Source organism: Poromitra crassiceps (genome assembly GCF_964638095.1).
Source record: "Poromitra crassiceps genome assembly, chromosome: 15".
Lineage (NCBI taxonomy): Eukaryota > Metazoa > Chordata > Actinopteri > Beryciformes > Melamphaidae > Poromitra > Poromitra crassiceps.
Window position 1 is genome coordinate 42089928 of NC_139634.1, and position 13724 is coordinate 42103651.

The 13724-nt window shown below is 45.4% G+C and overlaps 1 protein-coding gene across 1 annotated transcript in view; it reads right to left on the reverse strand.

Annotated features, from left to right (window-relative positions):
• The window catches only part of fat2 (FAT atypical cadherin 2), a gene marked incomplete at its 5' end in the record, with an annotated part of 200893 nt that overhangs the window by 28176 nt on the left and 158993 nt on the right, over positions 1-13724 (reverse strand). The window contains 2 exons of the mRNA XM_083652048.1: positions 4797-5006; positions 5743-6013. Coding sequence (XP_083508174.1) covers positions 4797-5006; positions 5743-6013 — 481 coding nt within the window. The remainder of the gene's footprint in view (positions 1-4796; positions 5007-5742; positions 6014-13724) is intronic.

The following is a 13724-nucleotide window of genomic DNA, read 5'->3' on the forward strand; positions in this document are numbered from 1 at the left end:
AGTAAACTACACAGAGCTGAACAACCATACAAATGGTCTGAAAACAGCAAAGATCATTACCAGCAGGCAATTGGCAACAACAAAATTCAAGCATCACTAAACAAATTCCTCACTCAAACATATCCCCAAAACAAAGATGGAGTAAATTTGGCAGTGAGGGATATAAACTCCATCTTCTACAACCTGGCCACCTTGTCTAACCTAAAGAAATCACAAAAGCCCCAAAACAAAAAGGTTAATGACGACAAATGGTTTGATTCTGAATGCAAACATCTAAGAAAAGCAGTCAGGAAACTATCGAACCAAAAACACAGAGAACCAGACAACCAGCAGGTCCGGCATCAATACTGGCAAACCCTAAAACAATACCATCACACCATCAGATCAAAGAAGGCACAACACATCAAAAAACAACTCACTGTAATGGAGGAAGCTATAGACTCTAACAAATTCTGGGAAAATTGGAAGCACTTAAACAAACCACACAAAGAAGAATTAGCAATCCAAAATGGAGATACTTGGAAGAAACACTTTGAGAAATTATACAGAGAAATCACACCCAATTCGGTCCAAAAAGATATATATAAAAAACTAGAACTTTTAGAACCAATCATTAAAGATCAACAAAACCCCTTAGACTTTCCAATTACAGAAGGAGAACTGCAAGACAAAATCAAGGCTCTACAACCCAAAAAGGCCTGTGGTGTTGATGGTATATTAAACGAAATGATTAAATACGCTGACAATACCTTCCACATGGCCCTGCTGAAACTATTTAACATGGTGATGAGCGTAGGCTACTTCCCTGACATCTGGAACCAAGGACTAATAACACCCATCTTTAAAAAAGGGGACAAATTTGACCCCAACAATTATAGAGGGATATGTGTTAGCAGCAACCTGGGGAAGATGTTCTGCTCAATTATCAACAATAGACTACAACAATTCCTCAGTGACCACAATATCCTGAGGAAAAGCCAAATCGGATTCCTACAGAACCATCGAACAACTGACCACATTTACACCCTCCACACCCTCATAGAAAAACATGTAAATCAAAATAAATCAAAAATTTTCTCCTGCTTCATAGATTTTGAAAAGGCCTTCGACTCAATTTGGCACGAAGGTCTCCTACTCAGACTATTAGAAAGTGGGGTGGGAGGTAAAACATACGACATCATCAAAACAATGTACCTCAACAATAAATGTGCAGTCAAAATAGACAATAGTAGAACAGATTTCTTCCCCCAAAGCCGAGGAGTGATGCAAGGAAACAGCCTCAGTCCAACGCTATTCAATATTTATATCAATGAATTGGCAAAAACACTGGAGGACTCATCTGCTCCCGGCCTCACCCTCAACAACACAGAGATCAAATGTCTCCTGTACGCGGATGACCTGGTGCTGCTGTCTAACTCCAAGGAGGGCCTACAGCAGCTCCTAGATCATCTGCAGCAGTTCTGTCAGACCTGGGCCCTGACAGTCAACATAAAAAAGACTAAGATCATGGTGTTCCAGAAAAGATCCAGGTGTCAGGGAAACAGACTCCAGTTTGTCCTGGGCTCCACCACCATAGAGCACACAAACACATACACTTATTTAGGACTAAAACTCAGCTATACAGGGAACTTCAACATGGCTGTGAATGACCTGAGGGAAAAGGCAAGAAGGGCTTTTTACGCCATCCGGAAATCCATCCAAATTAATATCCCAATCCGAATCTGGCTCAAAATTTTCAAAACAGTAATCCAACCAATCGCCCTATATGGTAGTGAGGTATGGGGCCCACTAGCAAACCAGGAATTCTCTAACTGGGACAAACACCAAATTGAGATCCTTCACACCGAATTTTGTAGATTCATCCTAAAAGTACAAAGAAAAACCCCAAATAATGCATGCAGAGCGGAACTTGGCCAATTCCCTCTTCTAATTGACATTCAAAAAAGAGCCATTACATTCTACAGACACCTCAAAACTAGTGACCCCTCCTCCTACCATCACCAAGCCTTACAAAGCCAAGAAGAGCGCATAGAGAGGAGCCCCCTCAGCCAGCTGGTCCTGAGACTGACTCCCAACCCCCCCCCAGCATCAGGACAGCCCTCAGTCTACCCGGCCCAACCAAATTATCACAAATCAAAAAGAAAACTATATTACCTATTGGAAGAATACCACAAAAACCCAAAGTAAACTAGATTGCTATTTGGCCCTAAATCGAGACTTCACGGTGGCAGACTACCTGACCACTATTACTGACCCAAAAATGAGGAAGACATTGACCAGGTACAGACTCAGTGATCATAGCCTGGCAATAGAAACAGGCAGACACCGACAGACCTGGCTACCCAGAGAGGAGAGGCTGTGTTCACTCTGCTCCCAAGGAGAGGTGGAGACAGAACTACACTTCCTGTTAAAATGTGACAAATATAAAGAAATTAGAGCATCATTCACCCCCCAAATTAACCGGATATACAAAGAATTTGAAAATGTCACAGACACATCTGCACTCCAATACCTCCTTGGAGAGAAACCCGAATGCACCGTCTTAGCAGCCCATTATGTGTGGAGCTGCCAGCAGTTGAGGGACAGCCAGTGGACAGGAGAGCCGTCCACATCTGGCTGAATTAGCTAGCTTAGTGATTGTTTTTATTTTATTGGCTTTACTGCTTTTTATTGCTTTGATTTTATCGTGTTTTACTTAGGTCACAGTTTTGTGACCTATAATTAATGAGTAACAAAATGTCTTATTTTTGCTTATTGCTTATATTATATTAATATTTTATTCTATTCTATCTTATTCTATTATATTTTATTCTTTTTTGCTTTGTTTTGTTTTTCACTCTCTTCTGAAGATTTCAAAATAACAACGGTTATTTACAGATTCTGTGAATTTTTGTTAATATACTGTAATTGCTCACTATTTTGCACTATCACCATTTAACTGCCTATTTATTACAGTTCTGTTATTATTCTGTATAGATCCCGGTCAACAATGGTCTTCTATTGTACTCTATACTATCACATTCCATTTAATTTTATTTTATGTTCCTTTTTGAATATCTTCAGATTTGGTGATTTATGTTACTGGGTAACAAAATGTCTTGTTTTCTGTTTTTGATTCTTTGTAACTGCTAAGTGTTACTAATGTATGCTTTGGCAATGTAAGATGCACCTTATCATGCCAATAAAGCCTTTTGAATTGAATTGATTGACAGAGAGAGAGCAGGAGAGAGAGAGAGAGAGAGAGAGGGAGAGAGATAGAGAGAGAGAGAGAGAGAGGGGGGGGGAGAGGGGGAGAGAGAGAGAGAGAGAGAGAGAGAGAGAGAGAGAGAGAGAGAGAGAGAGAGAGAGAATCCAAGGAAAATCCAAGGCCTATATCTGCTTTGCAGCCAACCTGATTACATTTCCTTGACCTGGGAGGATCTTTTGGGAAATAATATCGGTTTGTTCTTGTTCAACATCGCACGCCATTGCATCTGTTTGTTGTTCAGGATCTTGTGCCGGAGCATAAGTGAAATGTTATTTGAGGTGATGATAGATGTAGTTTCTTATGATGACTGACTTTCATGAACAGCTTTACTCTTCATTTACGCTCTCTCTCTCTTCCTGTCTCCACCACACATCTGGATCTGCCTGCCAGAGCTCCGTGATCAGCTTCCCAGAGAGAGGACATATTGGCTACGTTCACACAGCCATCCTTAGTGCTTGAATCTAATCTTTCCCTGACTCAGGTCAGTCTTTTTCATCATGACTGTGTGAACAGCCACACACAAAAAATCTGACTCGATCAAAAGATCAGATTCGAGCACTAAAGGTTTGCTGTGTGAACGTAGCCATTGATCTGCCTGTCCGGAGCTCCATGATTAGCTTCCCAGAGAGAGGAGGACATATCGCACCTCGAGCCTGAGAGTCTCACGCCGCCTCCGAAGAATAAATCATGTTACTTTTAAAGCTGCTGGCCTGTTTATCTGTAACATTACAGGTGTGCTTATCAGCTGCTTCTGTGAGTAGGCTACTGGAAGGAGTGAACCTGGGAGACGTGACGTTTTCGTATGATACATATTACATGATGCAAACACAAGAAAGGACCATTCAGGCTTAGATTTTCCACCCACACGGGTTTACGTAAACACCACGAAACTCTGTAGAAAGTTTGGTGGAGATATGCACTCTACCGAGTGCCCTCGGTAAGTAGAGATAACCAGGGGTGAGTTACATTTACTGACTCTCCACCCTGATCTGAGATAGTGTTTGGCTCTGTCCCCAAGTACTTAAAAAAGTATTTTAAAGCCCCAATCAGTCACTTTTTCCACCTTAATATAACAGCTTTTTAGTCATTGAAGATGGTCCAGTGACTTGTAAACAGGGAGAATGTCCCCTCTATTGGTCCCACAGCGCCCTCCAAAGGCCTCTCCTGGCACTAAGCATTTTTGTGCCGACGTCCCGGAGGCAGCATGTGCGGCTTACCGCACATGCACTGTGTTCAGCAGAACAAGGAAGTAACTCGGTGCGGACTTGCTAAGAAAATGACGTTTCACGTAACTATGGATTATTATTTCATGATTATTTCACCCTGAGATAATCCTGAGTCGTGTTTTCTATATCTTAAATGACCCGTGCCGTGTCCACCATTGATTGTTTTTACAAACGGGGACCACATATGGAAATAAGTCCTGGACTTTACTGTGTGTTAATTCCTCGACAATTTTATACTGGCTTCTATTTATTACGTATTTGAACATCTGTCAAATAAAATTAATTCATTGATTCATTCAAGATTCTTATCTAAATGTCCTCACCTCCGCTGGCGTCCTCCTCGCAGATGCCTTCGTTCTGGCAGGGCTTGTTGTGGCAGGCCCCTCCCCCTCCCGTGCCACAGCACTGGTACACTCCAAACACCCTCCGGCTTCCTGGCCCCGCCCACTCCGCCGCGTCGCCCACTCTGATTGGCTGCCCGTTGAACTCCAGGCCCTCCAGGCAGCCAACGAAATCCTCCGGGGCGGCTGCGTCTATAGGGATGGGGGGGGAATCGTTACAGCATAGTATTGCAATATTTTGTGTGTCAATATATTGTAATCGCAATATCTTTTTATGATATCAATTGTTAGGTGCACCATGCAACATTTATGACAGTGTTGGTCAGTTTGTCTACTTGACAATTTTGCTACAACAAAAACAGACAGGAAACTTGATCTTAGAAGTTTTCCTTTGGGGACATCATTTGGAACAGAAAAACAGTTGCAAAATATATCACAATAGAGAGGCAAAGTGACCGCCTACTTCCTGCTTCCGCACTGTACCAGAGATTTTCATCTGCCATTTATTTTCCCATGGACATTTCATAAAATGCTTATAAAAAGAGTTTTACTTGGTCCAACCAAACGGTTCAGCTATATTTAGAATCGGGAGAGACCATAGGACATTTCACTCCAACCAAAACAACACAGAAAAAATATTTTCTTTAAATCTGCAATTTTTTTTAACGTGTTGGTCCGAGTGAAAATTTGTTATCTGGTCTCTCCTGTTTCTAAATATATCTGAACCGTTCGGTTTGACGAAGTCAAACTATTTTCATAAGCATTTTACGAAATGTCTACGGGAAAATAAATGGCGGATGAAAATCTCTGGTAGAGTGCTGAAGCAGGAAGTGGCGTTCCACTTTGGCTCTCTATACCCAATATATCACAATGCTAGCATATCGCGATGCTATCTTGTCATGACTGAAGTATGGTGATAGCATGGTACCGTGGGGTATCTGCTGATTCCTCCACCGGGCGGCGTCTTGAGAGTCGGAAGCAAAGAGCAGTGCGCCGTGTGACGTCATCATGCGGCAGGGCTGGCCGAGCGACACCGAGGCTTGGATTAGCTGGTCCAGGGTCAGCCTGAGCTCGCTGGAGTTGACCTCCAGGAGGACGTGGTGCCAGCGACCGTCTGACACCGGGTCAGATCTCACCAGTATGGAACCAGGGAGGCCATTGCCACAGCTGTACCTGAAGCGCAGCTCCCCATTGGTCAGCTGAGGGAGGGGAAAGGAGAGAGAAATTAGTGAGCCGATTGGCCGGTCAGTCTATTTTGCACACCAGGGGTGCGTTCAGTCACGCCAAGAAGTAACCATTTAAAAGGAAACTGCATCGTTCTGCATCATAACAACGACTGAGTTTAACTACTTTACTTCATTACTTGAATGTACCTCCTCACTGACAGTGCAGATGAATCAGCATTCATGTAAATGTTAGCCAGCAGAATAGTTTTCAATTGTTGTCCCCGGGCAACATGTCACAGTAAAAATCCATTAAAATTACACATGAAAACAACAACACACTGATACAGATTATATTCATTCACAGAGGACATAAGAAAATACAAAACAGAAAATACAATGAGACATATTAAAAAATCAAAGTGTCATACACAGTTATTAACAGTTGTCGCTTAGTTGCTACTGTACTGTACTTGTACAGTATGCAGAATATTGGATTTGCTCACTTGAAATGCATGATTGTAGACGTGTTTGTCTGCTTGTGTTTAACATGACTAACATCTACATGTATTTATGGTAGGTTTAGTCATACCCTGCAGTGCATTCATTTAGCATTTAATATAATTCCATATTAACATATTCAGTGTTATGACTGTTATTGTTGGCACGCTTACGGTTGCTGTTAGTATTGTCAGGTTGTGTGTTGCCTGTTTTAAATGCTCTTATTGATTGGTTTGTTCTCTTAGCACTCTTAGCGCAGGCTTTTATCCAAAGCCCGTTGGTGCGTGCACGCGTGTGTGAGGGTAATGCGATTAACGTGCTCATTCATATTTTTCCTGGGATTAGATTTCCCTGAGTGTGTGTGAGCGAGCACGTTCCCCCCTCTGTTGATCTTTGCTTACACTTGGATTCACTCAGGATTTTAACTGATACAAACGGATGAAATCACTTCACTCCAATCTGTTCACTGGATACCCGTTAGGTTTAGTATTTCAGATTTGACTGATTACTTTTAAGAGCCAAACAGACAAGAATGCAAACTTTAAAACTAGGTTATTTTACCTTAAAATCGAACTGAATCTGTTCGTCACGTGCATAATGAGTCCGTTTCAGACTGAAAACATAGTTTGTCTAAGATGACAGGTTGAGAGGCGGCTCATAGTATCATGTCGATGATTTTATTTGACAATTCTGGGGACTGGATTGGGCTTTGGCCAATCCTGGCGTGTTCCGCCTCCAAATCGAGGGGGATTCAGTCTGTTGTGGCGCTCCCCTCGGGAAGAGCCTTTTGACGGGAGGAGTGGAGCTCAGCGACCCGCAGGCAGCCAGCTGCCTTCATGTTGCCAAGCGGAGAGTGCAGCACGTCGGCCTGGAATCTCCGAAGTGCGACCCCTGACAACCAAGCTCTCGGATGCGCGCGCCATTATCGCTGCTGTAAATACGATATCCCTGGAATGCGCGTTTTAACGAGCCAGTTACATTTCTTTGCATTCTTAGAGATTATAGTTTTTGTTTTTTGTTCATGTTTCTAACAATTGGCGAAGTTAGTAGTTAGTTTATGGGATAGGAATTCTGCCAGATGACAGGCACTAGGCGCCATTTTCTACTTCATTTGAAAGAGAAAATGATCCTGAAATGAAGATTTGATTGACAGCTGCATGTCGTGATATGATTGGTTGAAATGGGGTAGAAATTTGATAGTACTAGGTGACGTCAGCAAACTGTACAATACTGTTATCAATGAAATCTTGAAAAGTGAACTTTTGATGTGAAAAAGTGTGAAAAATGAAAGAAATTAGATTGTTGTGATTTGTTTGACATACATTATTAAATAGGTGCACTGCATACCCAGGTATTTGAACTAAAAGAAAAGAAAATTCATTTTTGGGTTCAACTCGACTTTAAATACGAGGGAATAGCAACAAAATAAAATGCATCGTCAAAGTGAGACAGCTAAATCAACAAGACAGGAGTCGTGTTCGGAATGGTTCACTCATCCACTCACTCACTATTGGTGTTCACTATCATAGTGAACAATATGAGGAATGATCTAATGAGCTGAGGACACTACCTCACTCTTGGTAAATGTGACCGCATTGCATTGGTAGATAGGAGAACACGTGGGGTGCATTCGCTGCGCACTATAACTTGCAGTGCATTGTGGGTATTTTATAGTGGACTATATGGTGAATCAAATGAACAGTTGAGAATTCGGACACTATTAAAAATGGCGAACACACTATAGTCCACGATTTCTATAACAGGGAGCGGGTTACTCCGATACTGACGTTTTGTTCAGGAAACCTCCTGCATCACTTTTTAAAGCCAGGGGTACCCTCCCTCCCCCCCGGGACACCACCTTCATCAACACCACGAGACCGTAGCTAACAACCTGTTGCGGTTATGACAACTAAAACAACTTAGTTAAAGGAATAGTTCTTTTTTTTTATGTGACGTGTGGGGGAGGTACAGTAGCAGAAATGGAGAGCAGCTGTGTCAGGCATGTAGAGCTGTTTGCTGAGTGTGAAGGAGGCCATGAGCAAAAACAGAAGAAAAAAAAAAACAGAAAAAATACACACTGTACAATGCTTCTGTACTGGTCACCTTGCGTAATCCAAGTCTCCACAAGCCCTGAGATGCCAAATTGACATGAAAAGACATCATTTACACCCGGTTTTTAGCTGAGATATATGCAGCTACAAGCTCACTCACTTTTTTGTCCATCTCTTCTCATAGCTCGAGCACCTGGCTCACATGTCAGGGTGTAAATGACATCTTTTCAAGTGAACTTGGCATTCTACTGTACATTCTACTGTACATTCTACTGTACATTCTACTGTACATTCTACTGTACATTCTACTGTACATTCTACTGTACATTCTACTGTACATTCTACTGTACAGGCTGTTTCTTCACTCAATCCAGACGATAGGAGAAAGGCAGGAAATCCCCCCCCCCCTGAGTATAGCACTGAGAGAGGAGTATACCCACAACAATAATCTTGACTACACCACTGCTCCAGACCTGCAGGTAGAATAAAGTGTCAAACTGCCACTCTTCCTTCATACGACCCTGAGAAGCCTAGCTGTAATTCACTCAGTAGATGATGGTCAAAAGATGACCGATGCTGTGTGTCAAATAGACAAGCTCCTCTGGCACAGCACTGTGTGGAGATATAAGTCTGGCACAGCACTGTGTGGAGATATAAGTCTCTGACAGCACTGTGTGGAGATATACGTCTGACACAGCACTGTGTGGAGATATAGGTCTGACACAGCACTGTGTGGAGATATAGGTCTGACACAGCACTGTGTGCAGATATAGGTCTGGCACAGCACTGTGTGGAGATATAAGTCTCTGACAGCACTGTGTGCAGATATAAGTCTGGCACAGCACTGTGTGGAGATATAAGTCTGACACAGCACTGTGTGGAGATATAGGTCTGACACAGCACTGTGTGGAGATATAGGTCTGACACAGCACTGTGTGCAGATATAGGTCTGGCACAGCACTGTGTGGAGATATAAGTCTCTGACAGCACTGTGTGCAGATATAAGTCTGGCACAGCACTGTGTGGAGATATAGGTCTGGCACAGCACTGTGTGGAGATATAGGTCTGGCACAGCACTGTGTGGAGATATAAGTCTGACACAGCACTGTGTGGAGATATAAGTCTGGCACAGCACTGTGTGGAGATATAGGTCTGGCACAGCACTGTGTGGAGATATAGGTCTGGCACAGCACTGTGTGGAGATATAAGTCTGGCACAGCACTGTGTGGAGATATAAGTCTGGCACAGCACTGTGTGGAGATATAAGTCTGGCACAGCACTGTGTGGAGATATAGGTCTGGCACAGCACTGTGTGGAGATATAGGTCTCTGACAGCACTGTGTGCAGATATAAGTCTGGCACAGCACTGTGTGGAGATATATGTCTGGCACAGCACTGTGTGGAGATATAAGTCTGGCACAGCACTGTGTGGAGATATAGGTCTGGCACAGCACTGTGTGGAGATATAGGTCTGGCACAGCACTGTGTGGAGATATAGGTCTGGCACAGCACTGTGTGCAGATATATGTCTGACACAGCACTGTGTGGAGATATAGGTCTGGCACAGCACTGTGTGGAGATATAGGTCTGACACAGCACTGTGTGGAGATATAAGTCTGGCACAGCACTGTGTGGAGATATAAGTCTGGCACAGCACTGTGTGGAGATATAGGTCTGACACAGCACTGTGTGGAGATATAAGTCTGGCACAGCACTGTGTGGAGATATAGGTCTGGCACAGCACTGTGTGGAGATATAGGTCTGACACAGCACTGTGTGGAGATATAAGTCTGGCACAGCACTGTGTGGAGATATAGGTCTGGCACAGCACTGTGTGGAGATATAGGTCTGACACAGCACTGTGTGGAGATATAGGTCTGGCACAGCACTGTGTGGAGATATAGGTCTGACACAGCACTGTGTGGAGATATAAGTCTGGCACAGCACTGTGTGGAGATATAGGTCTGGCACAGCACTGTGTGGAGATATAGGTCTGACACAGCACTGTGTGGAGATATAAGTCTGGCACAGCACTGTGTGGAGATATAGGTCTGGCACAGCACTGTGTGGAGATATAGGTCTGACACAGCACTGTGTGGAGATATAGGTCTGGCACAGCACTGTGTGCAGATATAGGTCTCTGACAGCACTGTGTGGAGATATAGGTCTGGCACAGCACTGTGTGCAGATATAGGTCTGGCACAGCACTGTGTGGAGATATAGGTCTGGCACAGCACTGTGTGGAGATATAGGTCTGACACAGCACTGTGTGCAGATATAAGTCTGGCACAGCACTGTGTGCAGATATAGGTCTGACACAGCACTGTGTGGAGATATAAGTCTGGCACAGCACTGTGTGCAGATATAGGTCTGGCACAGCACTGTGTGGAGATATAGGTCTGACACAGCACTGTGTGCAGATATAAGTCTGACACAGCACTGTGTGGAGATATAGGTCTGGCACAGCACTGTGTGCAGATATAGGTCTGGCACAGCACTGTGTGCAGATATAGGTCTGGCACAGCACTGTGTGGAGATATAAGTCTGACACAGCACTGTGTGGAGATATAAGTCTGACACAGCACTGTGTGGAGATATAAGTCTGACACAGCACTGTGTGGAGATATAGGTCTCTGACAGCACTGTGTGCAGATATAGGTATCTGACAGCACTGTGTGCAGATATAGGTCTCTGACAGCACTGTGTGCAGATATAGGTCTGGCACAGCACTGTGTGGAGATATAGGTCTGACACAGCACTGTGTGGAGATATAGGTCTGGCACAGCACTGTGTGGAGATATAGGTCTCTGACAGCACTGTGTGGAGATATAGGTCTGGCACAGCACTGTGTGGAGATATAGGTCTCTGACAGCACTGTGTGGAGATATAGGTCTGACACAGCACTGTGTGGAGATATAGGTCTGACACAGCACTGTGTGCAGATATAGGTCTCTGACAGCACTGTGTGCAGATATAGGTCTGGCACAGCACTGTGTGCAGATATAGGTCTGGCTAAGCGAGACTGTGTGTGAAGCAAATCTGTATTTGGTTGTCAGGTCCCACACTCCCCTGCTCCCCCCGGAGGCTGTGCGCAGCATCACGGCCGTTCACGTTCAATCTGCATTTGCTCAGCCTTGCCGCGTCCTTTCTGCACGCTCAGCGATCGCTGATTGTCTTCACAGCGTGCAGCTTCTCTCAGCTCCTCCCCCTCAGCTTTGATCTCTCCACATGTTGTCTTTACAGCGCGTAGCGTATCGGCCCTGCTACACACAGGCAGTGTGTATATTGCAGATTGCTAAGCGCTGTGCTACCCCATCCGACACCTGTAGGCCTGTAGGCCGCGCTGGATTATTGATAGCGATCCGCTCGCTCTCGCCTCTGTAATTGCTGCGGGAGGGCGAGCGCGTCCTCTCATTGGCTTACACTTTCCCCCCCCCCCTTTCTCGTGGAGCTCAGGGTCCCCCCCCCCCCCCACACACACACACACACACCCTCCTCGCGACAGGCCAGGCGTGTCCTCTGGGCGAGGGGGGGCGGTGCTGTTTGATTTCCCCGTTGTCGCGGCCGGCATGATGAAAAAGACAAACAAAGTGTCCTCGTGGATCAGTACAGCACAGAGAGAGGGGGGGGGGGGGAGGGGGAGGGGCTTGTCTTGGAGAGATGCTGAAAGCGCTGGTGGTCTGAAACCAGAGTAGCCAAGCCCGCTTATTATAAGCGACTTTGGGTGCACCTGTTCAGGGGGGGGAATATAGGGGGAATTTGCGTGATCCTCCCACACGCTACGCCCTGCCAGTGAACCTCCTCGCTGTCCAGTCAAAATAAGCGGCTGGCTACTGCACATGTATCGGAGGAAGGATGTGCTAGTCTACAACTCTCCCCAGATCGGCAGAGGGGGTGGAGCAACGAGCAGGACAGCAGGGGGAATTGGCCAATTACAATTGGGGAGAAACTGGGAGAGATTTTGTTGTTTTGTTGTATTATTATTATTTATTTTTTTAACTATGGTTCACACCATTAGAATGCGTCTCCACGTGCATCTGGAGTGACCTCTTGTGATTGGACCTCACTCCCCCGCTCTAATCTGGAGTGACCTCTTGTGATTGGACCTCACTCCCCCGCTCTAATCTGGATTGACCTCTTGTGATTGGACCTCACTCCCCCGCTCTAATCTGGAGTGACCTCTTGTGATTGGACCTCACTCCCCCGCTCTAATCTGGAGTGACCTCTTGTGATTGGACCTCACTCCCCCGCTCTAATCTGGAGTGACCTCTTGTGATTGGACCTCACTCCCCCGCTCTAATCTGGAGTGACCTCTTGTGATTGGACCTCACTCCCCCGCTCTAATCTGGAGTGACCTCTTGTGATTGGACCTCACTCCCCCGCTCTAATCTGGAGTGACCTCTTGTGATTGGACCTCACTCCCCCGCTCTAATCTGGAGTGACCTCTTGTGATTGGACCTCACTCCCCCGCTCTATATGCAAATAAACACAACACGTTGGGAAGTGCTCTCACTTCTCAGATGTGCAGGAAAAAATATGTTCTTCCCATTTTCTCCCGTCAGCGAGTCGGAGCCTCCGGACTCCCTCGCTTTTTGGGCTTGTTGTTTTCATAGACATGGCAGCTTGTTTCTCTCATGCGATCTGGCAACACTGCGTGAAGCGCTGCCTGGAGGAGGACAAAGTGAAACCTCCAGACATCCTTCTTACACGACTCTGTGACTCTGGCTGTGATTTATGGGCGATATCTGACGAGAGATGCTACAGTCTGACTCAGGACCAGCACAGTGTCCATGTCCACATGCTGTCCCCAGGGACAGAGACGCAGAGATGCAGAGTCACACACACACACACACACACACACACACACACACGCACGCACGCACGCAGGCACACACGCAGGCACACACACACACACACACACACACACACACACACACACACACACACGCACGCACGCACGCACGCAGGCACACACACACACACACGCACGCACGCACGCACGCACGCAGGCACACACACACACACACACACACACACACACACACACAGACACACACACACACAGTCAGTGCTTCATAACTCCATAAATCACCTCTGAACGCCACTGCACGTGCTCAGTGTGGGCTTCCTGCAAGATGCATTAACAATGTTGAGGCATGTTCGGTGATGTGTGCATAGTACTGCATGCACATGCA